This window comes from Mesoplodon mirus (genome assembly GCF_964341445.2).
Source record: "Mesoplodon mirus genome assembly, chromosome: 15".
Classification (NCBI taxonomy): Eukaryota; Metazoa; Chordata; class Mammalia; order Artiodactyla; family Ziphiidae; genus Mesoplodon; species Mesoplodon mirus.
This window is the reverse complement of record NC_138991.1, coordinates 37,121,765-37,149,703: the sequence shown is the minus strand read 5'-3', so window position 1 is coordinate 37,149,703 and position 27,939 is coordinate 37,121,765. Positions and strand designations below refer to the sequence as shown.

At 53.5% G+C, this 27,939-nt stretch overlaps 1 protein-coding gene across 2 annotated transcripts in view; it reads right to left on the bottom strand.

Moving 5' to 3' along the window:
* Positions 1–4,126: 4,126 nt before the first annotated feature.
* CLIP2 (CAP-Gly domain containing linker protein 2) overlaps positions 4,127–27,939 on the bottom strand; it is an 80,584-nt gene continuing 56,771 nt past the window's right edge. The window contains exons 9-17 of one of the 2 annotated variants that reach the window (XM_082644389.1): positions 22,952–23,056; positions 20,369–21,304; positions 18,052–18,109; positions 15,396–15,479; positions 14,278–14,434; positions 12,579–12,738; positions 10,677–10,868; positions 10,327–10,389; positions 4,127–6,213 (exon numbers count right to left, since the gene is read on the bottom strand). In XM_082644389.1, the coding sequence (XP_082500515.1) occupies positions 6,202–6,213; positions 10,327–10,389; positions 10,677–10,868; positions 12,579–12,738; positions 14,278–14,434; positions 15,396–15,479; positions 18,052–18,109; positions 20,369–21,304; positions 22,952–23,056 (1,767 nt within the window). In that variant the 3' untranslated portion in view covers positions 4,127–6,201. The remainder of the gene's footprint in view (positions 6,214–10,326; positions 10,390–10,676; positions 10,869–12,578; positions 12,739–14,277; positions 14,435–15,395; positions 15,480–18,051; positions 18,110–20,368; positions 21,305–22,951; positions 23,057–27,939) is intronic. The other variant, XM_082644388.1, reaches the window with a different exon arrangement.

Genomic DNA, 27,939 nt, shown 5'->3' with positions numbered 1-27,939 from the left:
ATTGTTGAGTTGAAAGAGTTCCTTATGTATCCTGGATACTAGACCCTTAGCAGGTAAATGATTTGCAAACATTTTTTCTCACCTTTGGTGGATATCCTTTGAGGCAAAAAAAGGTCTAAATTTTGATGAAATTCAATTGATCTATTTTTCTCCCCTTTGGTTGCTTGTGCTTTAGATTCTTATCTCAGTGGCTGACTCCAGGGCTGAGGCAGGAAAAATACAAAATGAGTTTGGAGCATACTGTAGAAAGTATGGAAGTGCTGAAAAAACAAAAGGATGAGGGCACATCAAAGGGACCAAAGGGACAGGGGATGGGACTTCCCTGGTGGTTAAATGGTTAAACCTCCACCTTCCAATGCAGGGGGCATGGGTTCGGTCGGGGAACTAAGATCCCACATGCTGCCAGGTGCAGGCCAAAAAAAACCAAACCAAAACAAAACAAAAAGGGACAGGGGAGCCAACTGAAGGCACACCCAACGGTCAGGGCTAGGACAAGTTGAACAACAAAGTAAATCACAATTGTATCGGATGATAACCCAAAGTATGGAATAAATATCTATGAATCCATAGCGAAATAAATACATAGATAAATAAATGGGGGAGAAGAAAAACTCTCTCTTACAGAACAATTCCAGTTAATAAATGGAGACAGAATGAGAGAACTAGAAAACCACTGTTAGAATATCATAGTAATAATTACAGCAGGCAAGCTCCGTGGACAGATGCAAAAATCAGTGGTGAAAGTTTAAGGAGAAATGGGACATTTGCATAATCTCAAAGTATATCCTCCAAAATAGTTACGATTAGAAACGGAAAACAAGAGTAATTTGACAGTGGAGAATCCTAGTGAGACGGGCTGGGACCCGGGACCCTTGCTGCGGTGCCGCAATGCTTGCACCTGGACACACCTCTCCTGGAGCAACAAAATACAAAGCAACTGTATGGGACTAAAAATAACTGCGTGCATGTGCAGTTGGGGCAAAGTCTGGACCCAAAATATACAAAGAGACCAAAAAAACCCAACCGCCACTTTTGAAAAGGCTGGGGCAGAAACAGGTTGTCTGGAGCAAAAGCAGGGTACTGCACCTGGCCCCTGCACACAACATCACCTAAGGGGTGGGCAAAACGCCTAAGCCAACCCTCCGGCCCGACCCCTGGACACACCCCTACTCTTACCCCATATAAGAAACAAGCTTGCCGCCCTCAGGGAGTGAGCAAGCAAGGGAACCTGTTGTTTGTTCTCACTGCCCCCTGCTGCAGCAGGGGCCCCAGTAAAGCCTTGCCCAAATTTCTTGTCTGGCCTCTAGTCAATTTCTATTGCTTGGGGAAGGCCAAGAACCCTGGTCGGTAACACTAGCACACATCACCTTAACCAAGCGATCAAGGTCATCAGTAATAACACAGACTGATTGAAACCAGGTGCCCCTGATATGGTGCACCCAGAGGGCACATCCCCTCGGGGCTCCATCTAATCGTGAGAAAACACCAGACAAACCAAGCTGGGGGACATTGTGCAAGACAGCTGTTCCATGCTCTTCAACTGTGTCAAGGTCGTGAAAGACCAGGAAAGTCCACTAAACTACAGACTGGATGACGAATCCATGCCCTGTGGGATCCGGATGGGATCCCGGACCAGAGAAGGGATATTTAGAGGGAAAACTGGTGAAATCCAAATAAGGTCTGTACTTGAGTCCACAGTACCCTACCAGTGTCAGTGTTCTAATTTGGATCATCGTCCTGTGGTTGGACAAGAGGTTTACTCTAGAGGAAGCTGGTGAAGGGTGTGTGGGAGTTCTATCCGCAGCTCTTCTGTATGGCTGACATTATCTCAACACTTAAAAGTTAGGAAAGTCAAGGGGACTTCCCTGGCGGTCCAGTGGTTACGACTCTGCGCTTCCACTGCAGGGGGCCCGGCTTCGATTCCCGCTTGGGGAACTAAGGTGCTGCATGCCGCGTGGTGCAGCCCCCCAAAAAAAAATCGACCCGGGGTGGTATCAAGACACCCTCTGCCCAGAGTGGCAGGCTCCCGCCCCTGCCACCCATACCCCAGACCCGGTCCTGGGGGGAGCAAGCTTGCTGCCTCTAAACTGGACTGTCCAGGGGCCCACCAAGCTGGGGGTGAGGGCTCCCAGGGGCCTGCAGATGGAGAAAGGACAACTTCCCTGCTAGGCTGGGGGAGTGAAGGAAACCACCAGGTGTAGCCCATAACCTAAGGGCTTCTCACGGTCTCATTTAGACCCCACGGTGCACAAGATCCGTTTTATTTTCTCCATTTTACAGATGAAGAAACTGAGGCTCAGGGAAGCGGAGAAATGGACCTGGCCCACAGCCAGAGGGTGGCGGGCTGGGCTGGACCCCAAGGACGTCCAGTGCCTGAGCTCTTCCTAGGGTGATGCTGTCAGAGACACCCCACCAAGGGGTACAGCTCTGAAGGGCTCAAGGCTGCCCTCCAGGTCTTTGACTTTGCACACAGCTCCCTGAGTCCCCACCCCTGGGCTTCCTGCCCCCCAGGCTTTGAGCCCCTGTGAGCAGGACTCTGTGGTAGGCTGTCGTCACTTCACCCCTGGCAGACGGCCACCCTCATCCTCCTTCAGGTGTCCTCCTTTCATCCCGCACCTCCTGGATGCCAAGCCCTGGACAGATAAGGACTCAGCAAGCTCCTTCCATGAGATTCAAGCCCCCCTTCTCCATCTGGCCTCAGGTCGCATGCACCCTCAGCCCCGTGGCTGTAAGGGCCAGAGACACCAGGCCCCTCGCCCTCCCCTTGACAGTCCCTGCCTGCCCACACTTCCTTCCTCCCTGCCCCCGCCGCCAGCAACCTCTTCTTCATGGCAGCTAACAAAGGGTTACGTCAGGGTTACGTCGACTGCTGGCCTGGGAGCCATGAGCGGGTGGGGGGGGTCTCTCTCTTCTCCGACCACGAGCCCCCAGCGTGGAGTTCCCACCGAAGGTTAAACTGGTCCTGGAAACGCTTTACCTCGGGGAGGGTGACCCACTTAGCGTCATCGCCTGATGGGTGACTGGGCTAACACGGTGCCTTGGGTAAAATGGAAAAAAAACCCGATAAGTCACAGCGGTGTTTGGTAAGTCTCAGAGGAAAAGATCTTTGCAGAAGCTCTCTGAATTTCAGAATACTGGGCTGATGAGTTCTGGAAAGATAAAGACCATTTATATTGGAGGCGGCAGAAACCTAAGAATTGGCTGCTGTTTCAATCTATCCCAGATCTGCCCCGGATGGACACTGTGTTGACTGCTCTCCATCTGTCCCCACCTCCAGACCCACTGTGCACCCCCCTCTCCATCTTGGCTGTGCCCCAGGAGCTGACCTCTACGGCCTCCCAATAGGCTCCCTTGCCTTGGCTTCTGCTTGTGTTCAGCCAATGGGAGGGGCTGGCAAGAGCGGCGGGGGGTGGGGGGGTAGTAGAGACCCTCATAGGTTTCCTTTGCTCTGTCCACACCTGTGCACACAGCCCCTCCTTAAACTCTTATTCCCCCTCGCACGGCCCCACTGCTTCCTCCAGGACTCTGCTGATACAGTGCCTGAGAAAGAGCACAGAGCTTCTGGGTACATCCAGCTGTTAACCTCGAGAGCCTTGTTCAGTCTCCATGGGGGCGGGGGGGGGAGGGCCCTCAACTGCACAGCCTGCAAAATGACCATAAAGCTTGCAAAACGTTGACCATTTGATCCACAGACATCTTGCTGCAGGAGACAGGATTAGCTCACTGAAGTTTTAAAAGTGTTCTCACCAAACGCATCAAATTTGTGTTAGCTGATCCATCACTATTTTGTACATACTATTTTGTATTTTCGATTGTTCCTTGTGGGCCCACTTATACCTCCAACAGGTTCAAATCCAACCCCCCAGACCTCTCTGGCAACCTTGCCTGGCCTCCACTGCTGCCCCCCATCTTTGGTTCTCTGTCTGTTCTTGCTGAGCTCCCTCTCCTTGGACATGGCAGCCACACCAGGCCCTCTGAGGCTCTCATCAGGCATTCACACCTAAGAATTAGCTGGCAGTCCACAAGGAACAGGATCAAGACACACTCCTGGCACCAGGGTGCCAGTGAGCTGAGAGAGGATGGGGGAGCCCAGGGAACCCACAGAGAGAAGCAGAAACTGCAGGGGTCCTGGACCTCAGTCACAAGCTTTATTGTCTCGAGCACGGACTCGCCACACTTCAACAATTCCACTTTGGGGAAGGGAAGGGTGCGGGAGGACTTGGGGAGGGGGCGTGGCTGAGCGCACACTGGGCAGGCGCAGACGCTCACAGGGAAAGCGCTTGCCACCTGCCAGCCCGCCCCGGGGGCTCAGCCCCTCTTGGTGTGGGCTTTTGGCTGTTAGTAGACTAATCTCCAGTGGGCAGGGCAGCTGCCTGATTTTGCTGGAAAGAGTAGAATTTGACTCTGGGTTAAGCCACTACAGCGTTGCTTCTAGACCGTTGTTAATAAAACCGCATGCAAGAGCTACCGAAAGCCAACGGGGAGAGGGGAGGGGGCCGATGGGACTAACTGGCCACCCCCAGGATGGGCTGCTTTGGGGCAGGGACGTGAGTACCACCCACCTGTACCCAGGAGCACTCAGAGGCTACCTGGGCTGCTCCCAGGGCACCAACTGCATACCTGTCCTGGTGCAATTCAGGAACACCGTGATGGGCCATCAGACCACCCCCCCCCCAGCCCCTAGTGGGAGAGGCCCCTGTGAGCACTCTCCTTGAGCTGGGGGAGGAGGGGCAGGCCCTCCAGAGAGATGCTGCAGGGTACAAGGCAGTCACCCGTGGGCCCTCCAGCTCTAGAAGTGGGGGCTTTGGGCAGACGCTGTCTTTTCCCACCACGCATGAGGCTGGAGTAACTCGGCAGGGCTTGAGGGGAAGCGGGGGAGGCAGGGAGATTTTTCTTGTCCCAATCATCCTTGGGCTCTTTTCTTGGCTACAGAAGACAGGGCTTAAAAAGCCCAAGGCAGATGCCTTGTACCACTGAAAGGGGGCTGTTGGGATGTGTGTTCCTGTGCATGTGTGGCCACGCCCCCCCTGAAGGCTCACCCATGTGTCCCTGGCTGTGTATGTGCACGGTGAGGTCGCAGGAGCACTTGCAATGCGTGTGGTCACGGCCCTGCCAGGCCTGGGGCTTGGTCCTGGAACCCGAGGGTGAGCGTCCATGTGGTCTGAGTGTGGCTGACTGCAAAAGTCCCACCTACACGGCACGTGTGCACGCATGACCCCCTGAGTGTGTGTGCCAAGGGTCAGTGGGTGTATATGTCGGGGTCTGCAAGGGTGAATCTGCAGATGGCAGGCCCGGTTTCGGAACAAGTCAACCCAGGGGACAGCATATTACTGACCAGGCGAAACATACCCAGAGCCCTAGTCCTGGGACCCCTGGGGCCACCCTTTTCCAGCTCCAAGCCAGGTCACTGGGGGTAGGGGGTGCAGGAAGGAGAGGGGCTTCCAGATTTTCCTAATACTGTGGCTCCCGGCCTTGGTGACAACTCTCCGGCCAGCAGCTCGGAGCTGTGTGTGCGTTGGGGTCAGGGTGGGAACGAAGGGCCTCACCTCCCAGCACTTTGAACCTGGGGCCTCACTGGGCAGACGGGCTGAAGGGAACTTGTACCACTGCATGAAAGAGGCTCAGTATGCGGGGACAAGAAGCCCTGGGGACTGCCTTGGCCTGGAAGCAGCTGCAGAAAAGGGGGTCCCCCACCTGGCTCCTAAGGGCTGGACTTCCCTCTTTGGTGCCTGAAGGAGAAGCTGGAGCCCTCCTCTGGCCCCTTCCCGGGACAATGGTTCTGGGGTCTGAGAGGGACCCAGGAGAAGAAGGGGAAGAAAGGGAGGGCAGGGACGTGCCCAAAGGGCCAAGATGGTCCACAGGGCAGCTCCTTCTGGGGAGGGGGCCTGGCCGGATCACCTCGGCCTCCCCAAACCAACTCCAGAAACTGTCGGGGTGTCCAGGGTGTCCAGGGCGTCCAGGCTGAAGGTCCCAGGGGCCAGGCCGGGGTTGTACCGCCTTCTGTGGAAGGTCGTGCTTGAGGAAGCCTCCTGGTCCGGCAGGGGGGTCGGGGTGGGGGATTGTCCGCGGCGGTGGGTACGTTATTGTTACACTGTTCTCTTCTCCAAAGCAACAGTCCTGGCCCCTGCCTGGAGGTGGCGCCGCTGGGGCAGGCTGGAGGGGCTCTGGTGTGGACCGGCAGCTCCACAGTGTCCCTCAGGGTCAGTGCTTGTCCTGGAGAGAGAATGGGCTTGGTCAGCAAGTGTCTCAGTGGGCATAGGGACAAGCGACAGAGCGGGTGGGGTGGGGCTGGGGGAGGAGACCCACCTGGGCCAGGTAAAGGGAATAGCATGTGCAAAGGCCCTGAGGCAGGAGCAGTCTCTTTGCTGTGTGTTTGGGGCATGGTGAGACAGGAGGCAGGGTGGGAGCAGTTTATGAGAATTGAGGGGAAGAGGCGAGAGCAGGTGGGTTTTACAGACAGCTCTGAGGGCCTGCACGGAGGCTGGATCCGAGGAAAGGAAAACTAGTGCTGAGACCCCAAGCCTCAGTTTTTGCGTCTGTAAACCAGGATGACCCCCATGTGCCTTGCAGGACAAAGCCGTACAAGGTCTGGACATCAACTCCCAGGGTGCCTGGTACAGGCAGCTCCTCTGCAGACACAACCCCACCACGTCCCACTACAGCTCCGTGCCTCCACCCTGCTCTCAGGTCCTGTGCAGGGTCCCCTCCTCCCCGCGCCCTTCTCTCTCTCTCTGCTTCTCACTCACAGGGCCAGGCCCTCGGCAGATGCTGTGGCCAGGGTTCTCCTGTCTCTACATGAGCGCCTGCGGCCGTGGTCCCACTGGCCAAGTTGGAAGGACAAGCCTTCCTTCCTGTGCTCCAGCCTCACTGGCCCAAACACACAGCGAGCCAGGGACAGAGCCTAATCGGGCTAGCACCTGGGCCCCAGGTGGGCTCTCTACCACTGTGGGTGAATGCCAGTGGCTAACTGTGGGGTGGAGGCCACCAGGCACCCGCTTAAAACACAACACAGCAAAGACATTCCCAGCAAGGGAGTCAGGCCCATGAAGTTTTAGGAAACAAATTTTCCACCCACAATTTTATAAAACATAGACTTTACAAAGACTGCTTAAGGAAGAGAGAAAATATTCAGTGAAAAAAACCAAGAGGTGAAATTGAATATAGAGCACACTACCTACTCCATTAATTTAATTTAGGGAGGTCCCTGGCGGTCCAGTTGTTAGGACTCCACGCTTCCACTGCAGGGGGCCCAGGTTTGATCCCTGGTGGAGGAACTAAGATCCCACAAGCTGTGCGGCGTGTCCAAAAAAATAATAATAATACAATACAATACAGTACAATAATTTATATGTAACTTTGCAACCCACACGGTAAAGACCGGCTCAGGCAAGATCCATGAATGGATGATGAATCCAGGGGACACCTGGGTGAGGAGCACAGGATTCACAGGGTCTTCCAGGGTCTCCACCGAACGCTCGTTAGGAAATAACCAGCAACTACACAGCGGAGGAGTCAGACACCACCTTGACCAGCTGATCAAGATTCACAGCAGGAATGAAGGGCAGATGGACATCACACACCGCAGTCGTGATGCCCGGAGAAGAACGTGGCACTGACTGTGTATTCCAGCCTCAGTTGTAGAACCTGGCTCTGAGCAGCAGGAGCCATCAGACGAACCCCAAAGGAGGAATCTTCTATTAAAAAAGGAGGGAGGGGCTTCCCTGGTGGCGCAGTGGTTGAGAGTCCACCTGCCGATGCAGGGGACACTGGTTCGTGCCCCGGTCCGGGAAGATCCCACATGCCGCGGAGCGGCTGGGCCCATGAGCCATGGCCGCTGAGCCTGCACGTCCGGAGCCTGTGCTCCACAACGGGAGAGGCCACAGCAGTGAGAGGCCCACATACCGCAAAAAAAAAAAAAAAAAAAAAGGAGGGAGGACTGTATTTCAAAAACGTCAATGTTGGGACTTCCCTGGTGGCGCAGTGGTTAAGATTCCGCCTGCCAATGCAGGGGTCACGGGTTGGAGCCCTGGTCTGGGAAGATCCCACATGCCATGGAGCAACTAAACCCATGCACCACAGCTACTGACCCTGCGCTCTAGAGCCCGTGAGCCACAACTACCGAGCCCGTGTGCCTAGAGCCCGTGCTCCGCAACAAGAGAAGCTACTTCAATGAGAAGCCTGAGCATCGCAACGAAGAGTAGCCCCAGCTCACTGCAACTAGAGAAGGCTTGCGTGCAGCAATGAAGACCCAACGCAGCCAATAAATAAATAAATAAATAAATATCAATGTCATAAAAATCAAAGTGAAGCTGAGGAAATGTTCTAGATTCAAGAAGACTAAAGAGACATAACAAGTAAATGCAATGAGCTGACTCAACCTTAGACTGGATCCTGTACTGAGGGGGAAAGAGCTTTGAAGACACTCCCTGGTCAAGTGAAGAAACTGGGTATGGAGGGTGATTGGATATAAATCTCGTATCAGCATTACATTTGCTGAGATTTTTTTTTTTAAATATATTTATTTATTTGGTTGTGAAGGGTCTTAGTTGTGGCAAGTAGGCTCCTTAGTTGTAGCTCTCGGCCCCTTAGTTGTGGCACGTGGGCTCCCTTTAGTTGTGGCAGACAGGCTCCTTAGTTGCGGCTCACCAGCTCCTTAGTTGTGGCATGCAAAACTCTTAGTTGTGGCATGCATGTGGGATCTAGTTCCCTAGCCAGGGATCAAACCCAGGCCCTCTGCACTGGGAGCGTGGAGTCTTAACCACTGTGCCACCAGGGAAGTCCCTGAGATTGTTAACTGTACTGTGTTTATGTAAAATCACGTCCTTTTTCTCAGGGAATATGGACTGAAGTATTAAGGACCATGACACATGCAATTATACTCAAATGGTTCAGAAAAATACTCCACGCATATAACACACACATCTACACATAGAGAACAAAAGACAAAGCAAATGGGGCAAAAGATGAACAACATGTTATGTTGGGAAAAAGGAGAGCTGATGCTCTAGGTGCTATTTTTATTCTTGCCACTTTTTTGTCAGCTTGAAATTATTTCCAAATAAAAAGTTAATGTCTAAGTTGTCAACTATACTTCAATAAATTTTTTAAAAAGTTAATGTGTACACACATCTGCAGACATATACATACACACATAACAATTCTCGTTATTTGCAGGAGTTCTGTTCTACAGAATCACACAGATGCGGAATCAGCAAATACGGAACCATCGCTCCCAGTGGAAATACAAAGTTCCTGCGAACCTCTGGTCTGACATTTTCATTGATTGATCAATATGTAACCATGTTTCATGTGTGCTTCTGTTTAAAGACACCTCACTGAATATATATTGTTGACTCATTAATAATGAACTCAAGGCCAGCAGCACCATAACTCATGCCTGAATGAAGCTTCTCTAAAGTACTTTCTGGAAGGCACATTGCAGCCTTCTTGCACTTAGGAACACTAGACAGCTCTTTAGTAAGACATTTGGGGACCATTTTAAACGGTGGAAATCACCAAGAAAAAAGCATGAAAATGTGAAAAACATGTCACTAAATAGACTGTGAAAAGGACACTTGTTTGCAGAATGAGCTAAACAAGGAGGCAGCACGGTGTTTTGTATGAGCTCAGCTGGGAACGTGCATGTCCGGTGATTAAATTTTTTCTCCACTCTGCACGGGTGTCCACGAATGACCAGGAAAGTGCTATGAGTATTGATTTTGGGGTTAACAAATAAATGTTACCAAGTAGGTAAGTCTGCAAATACGGAATAGTAAGGATTGACTGTACATGCATACACATACACACATGTACATGCTTAGCAAAGTTCACGAAGGATATCACTTAAAAATGTTAACCTTGGTCATCTCTGGGTAGAAGGACTACTGGTAAGTATTTTTATTTTTGGCTTCGCTGCGTGTCTTGTGGGATCTCAGTTCCCTAAGCAGGGATTGAACCCAGGCCCATGGCAGTGAAAGCATGGAGTCCTAACTACTAGACTGCCAGGGAATTGCTGGTATTTTCTTCTTTATATATTTTTAATTTTTTTCCCCAAAAAGTGCCCAGTAGGCATGTATTACTTTATAATAAAAGGTTTTCTTTTCTTTTTTTTTTGAAAGAGAAACAAGGTTAAAAGAGCAGGATGGTAACTGAATCAAGTTTGACTACATTGGCCCCACTCTGTGAGCGACCCTATTGAAAAGCCTCTTGCACGATGTATCTGCGTATTTTTGGTGGCTTTTCAAAGTTTTTCTCCAGAGAAGTCGGCCTGTACGGGAGGGCCGTGGGAGTGGCAGAGCATCTCCCCGGGGCCAGGGTGCCCCTTACCTCTTGTTTGTGGGCCTTGTCTTGCTGGTGGATGCCATTTGCAGAACCGGAATTGCCGGTGGCCTGTAAGAGTCGAGGGCAAGATGCTGAGCAAGGTTCACTAGGCTGCATTTCCTGGTTTGTCCACTAGATGGCGAGGTTTTCCCAACAGGACCATCTCAGGATCCAAACTCTGAGCAGAGCCCATCAGAATAGGGGTCCCAGGACACACCCCAGGAAACACAGGCTCTCAGGGCATCTCCGCCCTTAGTCTGAGCTCCTCAGGATAAAGCCATGTACCCCTTGGGCTGGGACTCCCAGGGCACAGGGCGGAGTCTCTCCCCTCAGGACCTGGCTGAGACCCAGCTCACCTGGGACTTATCCGGGCAGCCCCTCATAGCCTCCATGAGCCTCTCCACCTGATGAGTCTGGTCCAGCGCGTCCCGCAGGGCATCCTCTGTGCTCATCAGCTGGTGCTGCAGCCGCAGGAGCTCCGGTGACGAGGACGAGGACGGCTCAATGAGGGAGTAGCGCCTCTGATCCGACAGGGACTTCTCTTTGTCCTGGAAGCAGTAGAAGAGAGGAAGAGCGTGTGCTCGCATGTACGTGTTGCAGGAGGGTGGTCTCTCCTTTAGGCCGGAAACTCATCTATCCCACCTCATCTCTGGGTCAGGCCTGAGAATCACCAGCATGCCCCTCAGGCCTCCCTCCCTCACCTAAGGGTCCTCTCTGAAGCATCTTCCTTGGCTCCCGCCCTGAATTCCCAGGCTCTGTCAGAGGCTCCATATTCTTCAGGTCCCGAAACCCAGGACCCCTCCTCCCCCTTTTTCCTTCTTGCACCCCCCCTGCCTCCCTCAACACCGTTTATGTAGGTCCCTCCTCTTCACCTCTAGACCTCACCCCCGAAACCTCTCCTCAGAACCCGCCCCTGCCCCAACAGGACATGCCTTCCCTTCCGTTCCAAGTGTTCTGCAGCTGACCCCACCCACCATGGTACCTGGAGATGCACCTGCCTTGGGGGCAGACCAGCCTCCTCACTCCCACACGAAGCTTCCCTGCACTGCCCTCCCTGGGCCGGTGTTTCCAGGGTCCTTCAGCTCTGCTCTGACCCTCTACCCAAACCTCCCTCTCCACCCAAACCTTCCTCATTCAGGAGGTTTTCTAACCACCGAGCCTGTCCCTAGTTCTCCCAGGGGGGCAGCTCCGTGGCACTGAGGACAGTGCAGGGGGACATGGCAGAGGCTCTCCTAGGGTAAGGGGCAGCCAGTCACATGTAAATTTGACCAGCTTGTGGCCCATGGAGACAGTCAGCGCGGCTCTGCGCCCCCCACGCGGCTCTGGGAAAGCCTTGGAATCAGAGCTCCCAAATCCACACCAGCCTCAGGGCCTTGGCTTCTGAGTTACGCCCAGGCTCACAGCACCACGAGGACCACGGAGGGCTCTGTAACCAACCCCCTGCTGGCCAGACCTGCCAGGACTGAAAGGCCGCAGGGTGGCTGGGCCCGGTGGTCCCCATACACACAGTTGGAGGAAGCCAGAGTGATACCCTTCTCCCTTAACCCTGTAGGCCCAGGGCTGCTTCCATGGCTGTAGGCCTCTCTTCTCCTTCCATCGCCTCCAGCGTGGCTGAGCCTGTGTGGCTGGGTGGGAGGGCAGCGAGGGTCTTTGGAGCAGCTTCCCCTGACAGCAGTCCTGTCCTCCCAGACCCTATCTTGTCAATGCTCTGGAGTTGACCAGGCCCAAGAACCGGCCACAGGCTCGTCCTGAAGGCTGACCACAGGGGGATGGAGTGGGATGGTTCCGTCCTGTGCTCCCAGCATCACTCGCCTACCCCACCCCCACCTCTGGAGACTCTGCTCAGTCAGGCCCCTGTTCCCCTCTCCTTCCTGAGATGGATGCATGAATCGCCACTGTTGGACCCTGAACAAGGAGCTGGTTTCTGGTTGATTACGTCTCTGGATGGTGAGCTCACCACCTGCCGGTAGCCCATCCCACCTCTGGACTGGTGAGATTCTTAGGAAGTCTTCCTCTGCACTGCATCACCCAGACGGACACACAGCTGGCCACAATATCTACAAAGAGGGCCGCCCACGGCCCCTCCACCAGGTACCTCGCTGACCCTGCCTGTGGTTCTAGGGGATTTTGAACGCTCCCTGTGGCTTGGCTATCCCTGGGGTGGCTCCAGGAGGTCACCAGTCTCCATGGCTGACAGCAGATAGCCTCAGTCCCTCCCTGGTGTCCGCCATCCCCAGGCCGCCCCCTTCCCCACGTACCAGCCCAGTCAGCTGTTCCCGCAGACCCCGGATGTCATCCTTGAGTTTCTGCTCCTTGATCCGCCACTCGGCCTTGTGGACCTCGCGGCTCAGGTCCCTCTCAGGCCCCGGGGAGTGGCGATTGGCCTCCAGAAGCAACACACGCAGTTCGTTCAGGCTCCTGGAGGGGGCGGGGGGCGCACAGAACACCTGCACTCAGAGGGGCCCCTCCCCTCCCGCTCTCCGCAATTTGCCAACTGCCTGGAGACTGGCCACCCTGAGGGGGGACGCTGGCTACTAAGACAGCATCTGTGCCAGGAGGGGCCAGAGAGGAAATACAAGGCCTGAAACCATCCAACCACAACCCGAGAGGGGCCAGTATTCGGGGATGGTACGGTCAAGAGGACTTAGCCTTTCTTAGAATGATTTTGAAGTTTTTTTTTTTAAAAAGAGCATACTTGGGAGTTTGGGATTAGCAGATGCAAACTGTTATATAGAGAATAGATAAACAAGGCCCTACTGTAGAGCACAGGGAACTATATTCAATATCCTGTGATAAACCATAATGGAAAAGAATATGAAAAAGAATGCATATGCATGTATAACTGAATCACTTGGCTGTACAGCAGAAATCAACACAACATTGTAAATCAACTATACTTCAATAAAATAAATTTAAAAAAGAGAATATAGTATTTGTTTAATTAAAAACTAAATAATAGAGAAGTAGAAATATAATGTTGTACATATGAAACTTATATAATGTTATAAATCAATGTTATCTCAAATTAAAAATAATAAAGTTAAATTAAAAAAGCAAAACATTTATCCAAGAGAGCTCATGTGGCAAGACATTTTAAACGTCTGATGTCAAATAAGTTTTATTTCCTATGTCAACTCTTAATCAACTGGCAGTAGCTGCCTGGAGTACTGTGGTGAGAATGATTCTGGGCTTTGCAGAAAAAGAGTGCAGTGATCAAGTAGCAATGTCTTCCATGGGCACAACACGGGAGAAAAGGACACACACCTTCTGAGCTCTTTCCCTTGCTTGCATCTACTATAGAGGAGGGGAAAACTCCCTCTCTGGGTGGCCATGGGTAGTTGAGAACAAAGTGGAAGTCTGCTGGCACTGACCCTTTCCCTTTCCTCCTTCTTCCTGCTAGGAATGATGGCTCCTGATGGCTGGAGCTTCAGCAGCCACCTTGCAACCACAAGGGAGAGTCTAACAGAACCCAAGAGAACAAAGGTGTTGGCACTGATATCTTGAGCCACTGAACCAAATGCCAGCTACAGCTACCTCCAGATTTCTTGTTATGTGAGGAAAATAAATCTCTACTTGTTTAATCTGCTGATCTCCCACTCCCATCCTAAGTACCACAGAAGCATGGAGGAGCTCACGGTGGCCTACATCAATCAAGAAGAGCTTCAAGGAAGAGGTGGTGGGAATCCTCAATAATTTTTAAGAGTTTCAAGGAGTCCCTGGGCCCAAGATGCTTGGGAACCACTAACCTTTCCTGTAAGCTCTGCTTGGAGAACTGTGTTAAGAAGGATTCTGAGGCTTCATCGGAGCTTAGCAGTGCACAGTATGGTGATCATCGGTGATGCCAGCCATCTGTCCACCAGGTCTATCCCTGCCCCGCCTCTGGAGAAGACTGGCTAATATTAACTGGGTGGAGTGAGGGTCAGGCAGGTCTGACCACACAGCCCACGGCTGACTCACCGCTCCTTCCTGAGCAGCTCCTGGCTGATGAGGACCAGCTGGCCCGAGGCGTCATGGGTCTTCCGGGACATGGCCTCCAGCTCCACCTCCAAGCGCCGCTTCTCCTTCTGGAGGGTGTCCACCTTCTTCTCTCCCGACCTGCACTTGCTCTCCAGTGCTGAGGGCCAGCCGGCAGGGCAAGGAGGGAGAGCGTTGGGATCACCGTGGGAATCTATCCCACCTGGGGGCCAAGGCCCAGGCAGGGAGCAGGTTTCCCAGGGGTCACAGGGACACACTCCACTGAGTGGGCCTCTCTCGTCCTGTAGGGCCAGGCAGCGAGGGGCCGAGAAGAGCTACTACGAAAAGCAGACCAAAGCTCCCACACAGTAGCCGGGCCCTCTGGTGTCAGGAAGACAGTCCACCCTTCCCGAGACAGGGCCCGGGTATTTACACTGTTGCCTGGACAAGGAAAAGCTAAAACTTCACCTTGGCCCCGGAGGAATCTGAGGTCAACTGACCTTGGTCGGGACCAATTATGCCACGTGAACGTGATGGGAACTGGATAGGAGTGTGGGTGGGAACCATTTCCCAGGATGGGGGCCGTCTCATGGACACCACCAATGGCATTCTGGCGGACAAGAAGCAGGGCCAGTTTGTCACCAAGTCACAAACTCCAGACCCCCCGTCTCTCCCCAGTCTCCCCTCTGGCCTCATTCTCCCTATGCCTTGCTTTTTGCTGTGGCCAAAGTCCTTCCCCCTGATTCTGAAATCCTGGTATTTCTTCTAGGGGCTGGTGCACAAATACTGTATCAAAAGGTAGAGAGACTGAAACCCAAGGGTCTTCAAGCCCAGACAGTGAGAACTAGTGATGCAATTTCAGAACACAGAGAACACAGACCTGGCTCTGAGGAGAGAAGCTGGCTGGGGCCCCCAATTATATTATGGACCGAGTGTGGGCTACTGCTCCCCGTTCACTGCTGTCCAGGCGGAAGCCCAGTGCATGTGAACTGGGCCAGGCCGCCTTCTCCTCAAGGCAGAGTGGGGGAGGGCACGCTGACGCAGTACCACCCACCCCCTGCTGGACTGGCACACGGCCCAGAGAAAGCTCCCCGCATCTGCCTTGAAGGAGGGAGACTTACCACTTACTTGGGCCCTGAGCATCTCGGTCTGGGATGTTAAGGCTGTCACCTCTTTGTCCCTCTTGTTCAGCTTGTCCTGCAGGCCTGGGGTGAAGGGAGAGATGAGGGGCCATCAATACTCCAGGGCCAACACTGCGGTCCAGTGGGTGAGGGGGTGGCCCTTCCATCAAAACCCTAAAATGGGGTCACACTTGGCCTCAAGAGTCCAAGTTCTTCCTCATCCCAGTGGTCCCTCTGGGTAACCCACCCTGAAGAAGAGGCACCAATACTGTGTGGTCTTGGGCAACTTAACTCTCAGAGTCTCAGTTTCCTCAAGTGAAGAATGGGGATAGTAATGGTGCCCATGTCACTTGGCCATGTGCATTCAATACTGGACAGCCTCAGAACAGTCATGAAAAAGATTCATGGAAAGTGCTAGAAAGGTATTAACTTTCTGTAAGTTAATTTATAAATCTGACATGATACCAATAAAAATACCAGCCAGATTGTAATTTTTGTGGAACTAGATAAACTGATTCTAAAATCGCTTGGAAAAAATAAGCAAGGCTAGCCAAGAGAGTCTGGCAAAAAACTTCTTCAAAGAGTTAAACACACAATTACTATATGACTTAACAATTCTGCTCCTAAGTATATATCCCAAAGAGCTGAAAACAGGTACTCAACAAGTACCTGCACGTGCAGCACTATTCACAACAGCCAAAAGGTGGAAGCAACCCAAATGTCCATCGACAGGTGAATGGATAAGCAAAATGTGGTGATGATACGATGCAGTATTACTCCGCTATAAACACGAATGAAACACTGACATGTGCTATAGCACAGATGAATCTTGAATATATTATGCTAAGTGAAATAAACCAGACATAAAAGGCCACATATTGTATGGTTCTATCTATATGAAACATTAAGAATGGGCAAATCCACAGAGACAGAAAGCAGATTAGTAGTTGTCAGCAGCTGCAGTGAGGGGAAAATAGACAGTGACTGATAATGCATATGTGGCTTCCTTTTGGAGTGATGAAAATGTTTTGGAACTAGATAGAGGAGGTGGTTGCATAACCACCTGAATTGTTTACTTTAAAATGGTTAATTTTATTTTACGTTAATTTTGTCTCAATTAAAAAAAAAAAAAAAGAATGGCTGAGAGAATTTTGGTAAAGCAGAGCAGGAAGACTGCCCTGCCAGTAACTGAAATATAAACAAAGCTTCAAAACACTGCAGAAATGGCACATGAAAAGACAGACAAGTCATTGGAAAAGAATCGAAAGTCTAGAAATAGAGCCAATTACCTGATGGAATTTAAAGATGGTAAATTTGGTTAATTCAAATCAGTGGAGGCAGGAGATGAGGTTTTCAAAAATGGTACTGGCATAAGTGGGTACTCTTGGGAAAAAAATAAAAATAGGTCCTTACCTCACACCTTATAGAAGAGAGAATTCTAGATGGATCAGAGACTTAAACATAGAAAATGGAACTTAAAAGGTACTAGAGGAAACCACGGAATACATTTTAAAAATAATAAACCCAGGATCCCAAAAAGAAAAGACTGATTTTTAAAAATCTGCACGGCAACCACCACCCAAAGAAGAGTCAAAAGACAAACCACAAATGGGGCGAAAATGCTTGCAAAGTCATATGTAAGTAGTTTCTAAAAATCAATAAAAAGATCAATAACCCAACAGAGAAAAAAATGGGCAAAGGATGCAAGGAGAAATGGCAATGGAGTGTCACTCACATAAGGGAAAGGCAAGTTGAAGCTACATCGGGTAACATCTTTTACAGTTGAGATTGTCAAAGATCACAGAGTTTGATGAAATATTTTGTTGGTGAAGCTTGTGGGGAAACATACTTTCAACCAGAGCCGGTGGGAGTTAAAATGAGTTGAGCCTTGGGAATTCCCTGGCAGTCCAGTGGTTAGGACTCTGCGCTTTCACTGCTGAGGGCCCGGGTTGAGCCTAATGGAGGGCAAGGTAATTTCCTGCAGCAGGGTTTGTAACAGACAAAAACTGGAAACAACCCGTGATCCATCAGCTAAATACACGATGGTGGCTCCACATGATGGAATATTCTGCACCACATAAAAGAATGTAGTGGCAGGGAGCAGTCTCCAAGATACATTATTAAATGGGAAAAAAGAAGGGGCCCGAAGGAATTCCCTGGTGGTCTAGTGGTTAGGATTCCACACTGCCACTGCCGTAGCCCGGGTTCAATCCCTGGTCAGGGAACTGAGATCCCGCAAGCCGCATGGTGTGGCCAAAAACAAAGTAAGGGGCCCAAACAGTGTGGGAAGTGTGGCACCATCTGTTATACCTCTGTGCTTGTATGTGCATAAACCATGTCTGGAAAAGAGGCATGAGTTGGCCAACATTGTGCCTTTGCAGAGGGAACTAGGGGATAGAGGATGCTTCGCCATATGCCCTTTGAACAAGCTGAAGTTTATACCTATTTTAAAAATAACAAGATCAAACATACAATCAGGTTCTCAATAAACTGAGCCTCCGCCCTCCTCACCTGGTGGGTGAGTGGCTGGTGCACACAGTAGGCGGCTCTCACCAAACAGCAGATGATGCAAAACAAAGTGGGACCCAGCTCAGAGGCAGAACTGACCAGCCATTCCCCATAGCCCCGCCTCTCATCCGGCCCAGCGGCCACTCACCCTCCACAGTCTCCTTCATCCTCATCTTCTCCCCTGAAATGTCGTTGGACTCAATCATCTGAAAGGAGAGCCTGGTAAGGGGGACACTCGCCTCCCCCTCTCGGCCCTCAGCCCCAGCCAGCCCACCTCTCCCCAATTCAAGGAGACTTTCAGGGGCTCGATGAAGCAGGGGGCACAGATGTCCTTGGGCTAGCTTCCCTGACAAGAGGACCCCCTCTGCTCCCACTGCTCCCAGGGCCCGGGAAGGCTGTTTATGTAGCTTCCACGTGATCACCTCCTACCCTTTCCTTCGTGCAAACGCCTATTATATTAAACAGATGTCTCCTTCCCTGGGATGCCTACGGAGATTGGTCCTGGGACTCTGTCTCCACCATCATCCAGAGGCAAGACTCCCGGCCTTGGTTCCCATCCATAAAGCAAGAATTGACCGCCATGGGGCAGCGTGTGCAGGGCACGCACCGGGGTCGGCTCCCGGGGGAACTTCAAGAAATGTTACTTCTTTTCTCTCTAACACGTCTTTAAAAAAAAAAGAAATCCAGAAGCCAAAGAAGAAAAGATCAACCAAGGAAAAAAAAAACCTGCGTGGCAAACATCAACAGGCTCCTTGCTGCCTTTTGGTGGAAGTTTTTGGCCTCCTGCCCAAGCTGGCTGTCCCCTGAGCCTGCAGTTTGCCAGACTCTAGCACTGCATACCAGGGCAGCACAGAGCTGAGCAGGCAGTCACCTCCATCCACCTGCCCCTCATACTTCTGCTCATACATCCCAAGCCCTGCTTTAGTCTCAGTCTGTTGCGATTAACTAAGCTTCCTAGATCTTTATTTACACACACTGCAGGGAAAATGAGGCACACGCTAAAAATTTTCCAAATTCCCATACTTACTACACGAGACCAAAAACTGAGTTGTCCCTGGACTTAAACCTTTGAATCTGGGAGGCATGTGGGTCCAGACCAAGTCCCCACGTGTGTGGAAATCAAGAGATGGGCATTCCTGAGATCACCACCCACTCCCCGGCTTGAGGTCTGTGACTGAGGGGCAGCAGGCCATCCTGTGGCACCACAGCAGCCCCAAACCTCCCCTGCTAAGGAGTCCAGGTCCTGGGGTCCCGGGCCTGACCCTCCTTGCCTGAGCAGCCAATCAGGTCATGTGTACACAGCTAACCTGAGGATCTTCCTTTTCTCTCTGCCCAGCATCCTGGGAGAGCACTTGCGGGTCCCTCCCTGGGAGAAGGGGGCAGAAAGGCCGGTGCAGTGGGACCTCAAGGTGTGACACGGGCAGAGCTCCTTTTACAAAAAAGCCACCCCCTGTATGTGGAACTCCTGAATACTTGTGGCTCAATCGTTAAATTCTGGTTTAAGTGTACAAAGGGAACCAGAAGCTCAGGAACCCCCGTGGCTAATAAAAAGGCAACCATCTTGCTGCGAGCTGTCCTAACGTGTAAGATTTGACTTCGTCATCCCGGGCACCCTCTGCTGGCCCTTAGGCAGTGGGGCTGGACACAAGGTCTGCCACTGATGGACAAGAAAACCTGGGAAAGGTACTCTGCCTCGGAATCTCAGTTTGCTTATCTGTGAAATGAAGCCTATATGGACCTTGAAGGAGTCCAGGTGAGATAGGGCATCATAGGGCCTGCACCAGGTGTGGTGCCCAGAGCCACTCATAAAGCCCTTCCTGCCCCCGCTGGAGCACACGCCCAGGCTACCCGGGGTCTTGGCCTCCCCAGCATGCTCAGCTGGGACTTCTAGATTTGGAGCAAAGCTGATTCCAATGGCAGCAGCCTCTCCAGGGACCACCCCACGCCTGGGAAAGCAGCTGCTGAACTGTTGCTCAGTCTCATCAGGACCAGCAGGTAGGGGGCCACCCTCGGGTCCCCTAGGTCGGTGCTCTCATTGGAGATGGGCAGGGTTTGCCCTCCACATCTCTGCCAGCCCAGTGCCAGAGCATCTGGTACTGGTGCCTTGGGGAGGCCCAGGAGCCTGCACAGGAGGGCGGGTCTGGGGACTGGGAAGAAGGCTGTTCCCTGTGCCCTAGACACACATCTCTCCAGGCCTGGCCTGTGGGGACCCAGCCAGGTCAGCTCAGACCGCCTTGGGGCCCCATGGTCACCCGGGCCTGCTGCCCTTCTAATGGAAGGACCTCCTCCTCTGAGCCAGGTGCCCTCCGATCTCGCATGGCGTGCTCCTGGGGGCAATGAGGACGCTTCCCTGGACTGGAAATAAAAGGTCAGTAGACGCCTAGACCCTCCCCAGCCAAGCCCTCGAGCCTGGACCGCTGCCGTCCGTGGTCCCCGCACAGCCAGGTGGGGGGGTGGCCGCCTACGTTGGTGTGCTGGGTCGAACACAGGGACTCGACAGCCTGGAGTCTGTTTTCAGTGACCAGAAGCTTCTCCCGCAGCCTCTCGGCCTCCTGCTTGCTCTGGGCCTCCGAGTGCTGCAGCAGCTCATAGTCTAGCATCTTCTTCTCGGCCAGGGAGATCTGCTCCTTGAGGAATGCAATGGCCTGCGCCTGGCCCCGGTACTCCACGTCCAGCTTCTCCAGCTCGCGCACCCGCAGCTCGGCGTCGCGGCACCGGTCCTGGGCCTCCTGCAGCTCCAGCCGGTGCTGGCTGGCCTGCACCTCCAGCTGGGCCCGCCAGTGCTGCTGCACCCCGGCCAGCTCCTCCTGGGCCTCTTGCAGCTTCTGCCGCAGGCCCTCTTTCTCCTTCACGTGCATGGCCGTCTCAATGTCGTGCTTGGCCCGCAAATTGCCCAGCTCCAGCTGGTGCTCCATCTTGATGCCCTCCATCACGGCCTTCAGCTCCCCGATCTCCTTCTGCTGGGCACCCGGGCTCGAGTTCAGGGTGGCCTTGAGGTCCTCCAGGGACTTCTGGTGGTCCAAGGCCAGCGAGTCCAGCTTGGACTTCCAGTTGTCCATGAGCCCCATGTTCTCGCTGGTGGCTTGCTGGACCTTGGCCTTGAGGTCCACCACCTCCTGCGCGTACTTCTCGTTGGCCGCCCGCAGCTTCTCCACCTCCGCCTGGTAGGCCCTCAGTGCCTTCTCGTACTTGTCCCTCAACATGCCGCTCTCCCTCTGGTGCTCCTTGCTGGCGGACAGCAGCCGCTCCCGCAGCCGCAGGGTCTCGGCGGCCTCGGGGTGATCGGCGGGTGGCGGGCCGGAGTGTAGCAGGCACTGCTGCAGCTCCTGGATCTCCCCGCGCCGCAGGCTCAGCTCCTCCTCCAGCTGCAGCACCCGCGACTTCTCGGCCACCGTGGTCAGCTACCGGGAGAGAGGGAGACCGGGGTCAGCGGGCCGGCTGGAGGGCACGGGGGAAGGTTGTGAGAAGGGAAGGATGCCCCACTCCACCTGAGTGCCGCCCTGCCCACTGCAGCTCCCAGGGGGGCTTCCCCTGGCTTGTGTCCCCGTGACTCGGGGACTCCCTGGTCCCCGCTGCTCTAGGCGGTTTGGGAAAAATCGGTGGCGAAAGGAAACCATCTATTTGAGGTTATGGCTTCCTTCAAGTTCATGTTATTTTTAAAGGGCAGACACAACAGAGGGAATTCCGCATTATCCTGCTCTAGAAAAGTTCCAGCTGGAAGGAGTTGATTCCCAGAGAGGCCTTTTGGAGGGGGTGGCCAAAGAAGGGTCCAGTTTAATGTTTAACGCAGAAGAAAAAAAAAAAAGAATGCTCCCAGACCCTCCTTCTGGTGGAAAACTCTGAGATCAGAGGCTCCATCCGCCAGAAACCTACTTCGACCGTGTCAGTAATCACAGATTTGGGTGCAATATATTTGAAAGTTTTAAATCTTTTACAAGCTTAAGAAATTTGTTTCTGAAGGTGACCTTTAGTTCAATAAACCTGCTTTTGTTTTTCTAATCAGGTTGAGCCCTAGAGGAGGATACCTTGGTGTGGAGGGCTCCAGCCTGTCAACTGTGACTGGGTCGGTTTCTTCAAGCAGACTCCATGTACATGCATATGTACTGCACACGCAGTCACCTGGCAATGGCCAATGTGTGGACAGGGACCCGTGTGTGTCTCCAGATGCTCACGGGCACACACATGTTCACTCATGTACTGAGGCCGACCTGCAGAAACCAATGGTCGCCCACCCTACACCCACTGCCTGTGTTTGGTGGTTTTCCCCAATCTCTGCTCTGTGGGCTGCTTAACTCTATGGCCGGGGGAACTGCAGCTGGGCTGTCCACTAGGCTGACCAGCTGTTTGGATGTGTGCCTGCATGGGGGCCCAGCCCCCAGGGCACGCATGGTGGGCGTGGAGGGGCTAGCAGGGTCTGGAGACTGGACTCAGAACCATGCCCTGGGAGTCAGGGGGGACTTCACTCCCACGCAGAGCTTTCCCTGGCCCAGGAACCACTCACACCCTGGGGCTGACACAGAGTCCCATGCCCTGGGAACACCCCACTCCCTCGAAGGCCCACCACTGCCCCAGGTCCTTCAGGTTGGCCCCTCATGCCATTCTATTCAAGACCCTCCAGGCTAAAGAAACCTGGATCCACAGTCTCCCAACCTCTGCCTTCCCCAGCCTGGGGAGAAGGGAGGCATGGATAGGTTGGCCACAGAAGGGGCAGAATGTTCCCAAGAGCCCTCGATTTCTGAACATGACAAAGCACGGTCATGGCAATGCAATGGTGGGGGGGGCGGGGGGAGGCTCGCACAGAACACTCCCAGCCAGTGGGTCCACGAGCTGGGGAGCAAAGTCCCAGAGAACCAAGACCCCCTCCTCTCAACAAGCATCACATGGCCACGGGGCATAAAAGCACGTTCCTAAACCTCCCTAGAAGGGGCGCAAAAGGAAAAAAAAAAAGTGAGGAGAGCGGCCAGAGAGAGAGAAAATAATAAAAACAGGGAAGCTGAAGGGGGCGTCAGCAGGCGAAGGCGCTGGTGGCAGGAGGTGGCGGCGGTTACCCTGTTGTCGGCTAATTCTCGGAGCAGCCGCTCGGCCTGCGCCTTCTCCAGTAGCAGGTTTTTCTCCAGCTCGCCAATGCGCGCGTGCTCCAGCTGCGTCTGGGTCTGGTCCACCCGGGGCGGGTGGCGAGGTGGGGACAGGAGAGAGGGGCACAGGGACAGGAAGCCGGAGGAAGAGAGAAAAAGAGAGAGAGAGGCAGGTCATCTTCTGTGCACAAGACAGGAGAGCAGGTCAAGGAAAGAGAGGAGGTCTGGGGAGGCGGGGCGGGGTGGGCCTGCTGCCCGCCCCTCACTGTGTCCCAGCTGGGTTTAAGGGCAGAGCACAGGCTGCAGCAACCCTGCCCAAGCCGGCCCCTGGAAGGGGCGACAATGGGCACTCGGGTCCCTTCTGTCACCCCCAGGTGGCCCTTCCCCTTGCAGCTCCAGGGCAGGGGCCAAAGCCTACTCCCCCCGCCCCATCGGGAAGCCTAGGGCTGTTTCTCATTTTAGGCACGGAATCCTGCACACAGGAAGCCCCCGTAAATGACCCCAGGATTCCTGGCCCCCAGGCCTGTCTTAAAGGTCAAAGAACCGACTGAATGGGAGGTTTTCAAATATACCCGTACCATCAGGATTCTCCCGGAGAGGCCTCCTTAGTGGAGGCTGGACTATGCCCCCCCCCGCCCTGCCCCAAACCCGGACCCAGCACTGCCCACTCCCCAGGCCCCGCCGAGGACGCCTGGTCTCCCGAAAGCACAAGAGCACTTTTGTCCCTGCTTCACAACACCCGCTTCACACACTAACAAAGCCCGGCATTCTCAGGGCATCCAGACTGGCATTTGGATTTCCCCTAAGAGATCTGCGAGGGCAGCGGGAGGCTGAAGGCCCAGGGCATCCAGAGGGGTCTGGACACCAAGTTCTCCATAGGGAGAAGCCAGGGTCCTCTGTCTGCATCCTCCGGCGCACCCCGTCATCACCAAGGAGAGATGAGGTGAAAGCAAACCTGAGCGGCAGTTCAGGAGAGGCAGGGCTTAGCACCGTAGCACATTGTGTAAAAACCAAGAATACACCCGACACGGGCAAGGGTAATGGTGACAGCGTAGACTCACAGTATCGTCCCAGAAATACTCGTGCAGTTCATCAAGAGCTATGGAGACCTTTATGTCCTCTGGCCCATGATCTTATTCCTGTGAATTTTCCTAAAGGAACAAATGCCTCTCCTCTCTCTCCTCCCAAGAGGGCAGCATGCCCCAGTGCTAAAAAACAGCCCTGCTCAGTCTCTTCCAGAAAATTACAGGCTGAAGATGGTGCCTCAACCCCAGCCTTGCAGGGGCCGTGTCACCTTGCTCCTAGATGACAGGCACGGCGACCCTGCCCGGGACCCACACTACACAGAGCCTGATCACAAATACCATACCTGTGGCCACAAGGGCAAGCCTCCAGGCTTCACAATTTCATGGGCAACTTCATTTGGTAGCCCCTACAAAAGGACCCTTCACTATCCCTTTCAGAACTCCCAGCCTCCTGGTCCATGGGGGCACAGGAGAACCCATAGGAGCTTTGGGGGGGGGGAGAGCCCCTGAAGCCTAGATTTTAGGTGAGATGGACAACCTGGGCTTCATTCTGCTCCAGGGATGCTGCCCAAGGCGTGAGCAGTGGCAGCTACCACGCTTACACGCTTACACTCAGGGCAGTGTAAGGGAGGATGTCATTTCTGTCTCACGTGCCGACTTTAGAACCTAAGCCCCCCCCCCCCCCGCCACGGGGTATCTCGGTTATCTCCCTATCTCACAGCGGCCACTCCAGGGGGAAGACCTCAGGCTCAGAATCATCCAGCAACTTGGGGCAGCAGGAGGCCTAAACCTCAGACTTCCAGATTCTAGAACCAGGGCCTCCCCACCCCCAAACCAGCCTGACTTCACGGAGGGGAGACATAGACTTCCAGCAGCAACACGGAGCAGTGACGGAAGCTCCTGAAGCGGGGGACTCCCTGTGTCCCTGCCCCTGTCCAAATCCTGGAAGCTCGGTGAAGCCTGGCCTGAGCCCTTGACCTACAGCTTTCCCCCTTCTCCTTGCACGCCCGGTGTCTACCCCACTCCAAAGCACAAAGTTACTGCCTTGGGACGCCCCGCGGATAACAGAAGGCTGCTATTATTAACTGGGGAGTTTCCCCAACTGCACCAGTGGCTCCTGAAGGCCAGAGGCACGTCGCCCCTCTTCATCTCCCTCCAGGCCTTGAGCTGCACAGCCAGTTCTCAACAAATAGCTGATTCTGAGTTCTGGCTCTTCCCCTTACAATGGGTGTTCCCATGCCAAGGAAAAATAACACCGAGGCGCTATTTAATTCACAAAACAATAACACAAAACCCCTGGATGATAAAACAACAGCAAAACCCCAATATCTTCAAGTCTAAGGTAGCTACCTGACGTCCCCACCAGGGGGGCGACAGGGAGTGGCACACGTTTTCATGAGGCAACATGATGCCACACCCATTCAAGAACCACAGAACATGTCCCCGGCCTGTTTTCCAGAAGCATCTCACCATGCTGTGCCCTGCTCTGGCATTGGGGACAGGAAGGAGCACAAGACAGACAGGGGCCCCCCCAAGGGGCTTACATCCTGGGGAAGGATGCAAACTATACATGACCAGGGAGGATCATTTCAGACTGTGACCGTGACCTGGCCTAGAACAGAGCAAGGATGAGGCAAAACCAAGGAGGCAGAGAAGGCCTCTCTGAGAAACGCAATTTAAGGGGAGACCTGCAGGAAAAGCAGGAACCGGCTGACCAGGGCAGGGGTGGAGGAGAAACGAGTGTTTTAGGCAGAGGAACCAGCACGTGCAGAAGCTCAGACAGAGCATGGGGTGTGTTCTACCTCAGACAGGAGCCCCACATACCTGGAGCAGGGCTGGGTCCCCAGGGTCGTCCCTGGGCTACAGAGCCCGGCTTTTATCTAGAGTAGCGCCACCAGATGTGTGAGCAGGGAAGGGGCAGGATCTGATTTATGTTTTCAAGAGATTTGGTCATATGATGTCTGCAGTTTGCTTCAGAATAACCTGAGAGAGGGCTGTGGATGGCGGTGAAACAAGAGTGGCCAGGAGTTGATCATCGTTGAAGCTGGGCGATGGGTAAATGGAAGTGCATCATACCATCCTCTCTACTTATCTTAAAAATTCTTCCAACGTTAAAAAATTTTAAAGATTCTTTTTGAAGGCTATCTGGCTTCAGTGTGGAAGAAGAGAGGAAACACAGGGGCCAAACAGAGGGGTAACTTGTCCCAGGTCACCCACTGTGACCTGGTCCAGGAAGGTGGCGGTAGGGATGAAGACAATTTTGGAGGCCAGGTCAAGTGGGTTTCTGATGGAAGGATGAGGGAAAGAGAAGGTTCAAGATGAATTTTAGCTGTGGGGCCTGAGCAACTGTGTGGATTGTGGGGCTAATTACTGAGATGGGAAGGATAAGGGGGGTGCGGGGTGAAGGGGAGGCAGGAACAAATGGAGAGATCTGTTTGGGGCACGTTACGTGTTGGGGGGTGCGGTCCTGGGCTGAAGAGCATCTCCCCAAATTTCATGTCCACCTGGAACCTCAGAATGTGACCTCAGAATGTGACCTCGTTTTAAATAGGGTCTTTGCACATGGAAGTAGTTACGATGAAGTCATACTGGGTTAAGGTGGGTCTGATGACTAGTGTCCTTATAAGGTCACGTGAAGAGACACAGGAACACACAGGGAGGAAGGCCACGTGATGACAGAGGCAGTGATGCGGCGACAAGCTGAGGAACACCAGTGGCTGCCAGCCATCCTATCAGAGCTGGGAGAGAGGCATGGAACTGACCATGTCCACACCTTGATTTCAGACTTCTGGCCTCCAGCACTGTGAGAGCATAAATGTGTGCTGATGAAGCCACTGAACTGTGGTAGTTGTTTCCTGAAGCCCCAGGAACTATTACAAGTAGCTGTCACTTGCTCTTCCTGGTGGGGATGTCCGGTGGGTATACTGGTGCGGAGCTCAGGGGAGGACCAAGGGAATCATGGGCTTATAAAGGGCATTAATGCCACAGACTGGACGCTCTCAGGGAGAGTGTAGACTGAGACTGAGCCCCTGGACAGGCCAACATTCAAGGTCAGGAAGGAGGTGAGAGGTTGGAATGGGGCACCTTGGGTATCTGGGGGAGTGAGGACAGGAGAAGGACAAGCAGAGAACTGGGGTGACACAGCTGGAGGGGGACCAGAAGCTCAAGGATGTATTCTGGGTTTTACTTTTAAGACAGGTGAGGATGAGAGGGACTTTTGCCTTCTGGTTGTCATGAATATAGTCACAATAAAAACAGCAGCAACGGGGCTCCACTGCCCTTGGACTGAATTAGCTGTCTGTCACCGTCTGTCCCACCCCCACGCCTCTCCCAGGCAAGGCTGATTGGATCTGGTCTGGACACCTGATCCAAAGCCAGCCAGCCCATTGGCTAGCCTGGGGCCAATCAGATTCTCCCAAGAGGACAGCTGGGAGACAGTGGGTGCTGGAGCCTGGGCAGATCCAGGAGGATGGGTGTCGGGGAGAAGGGAGCAGAAGTGCCAGGAGACTGGCAGACACGGTGACAGACAGACAGACTGACCATGAGTCATGAGAAGAGGGAGGCCCCTCAGTGGGGGAGAATAGGCTCCATTTCTGATGCTGTTCCTCCTTCTGGTTCCCTGAACTGCCTGCCACTGGGGCTGTAAGACTTCCCTACAGCCTTCCAGTAACCCCCGGATGACTGGAGTTAGCAGGAGGGGTCTCTGTTCTTTGCAACCACAGGTGCTTTTCCCAGAAGCCCCCCGGCCCAGCCTCTGCAGGAGGGCAGCCGCCCAGCAGGAGAGCCTGCTAAACATAACCACATGACCTGCCCCCTTGGCTAAGACGGAAACTTACACTGGAACACCCTGATATCAGGCTGCAGTTCCTACACCAGGTTGTGCCCCAGTATCCATCCTTTAAGCTCAGGCAGCAAAACCTGCCTCAACAGGGGCAG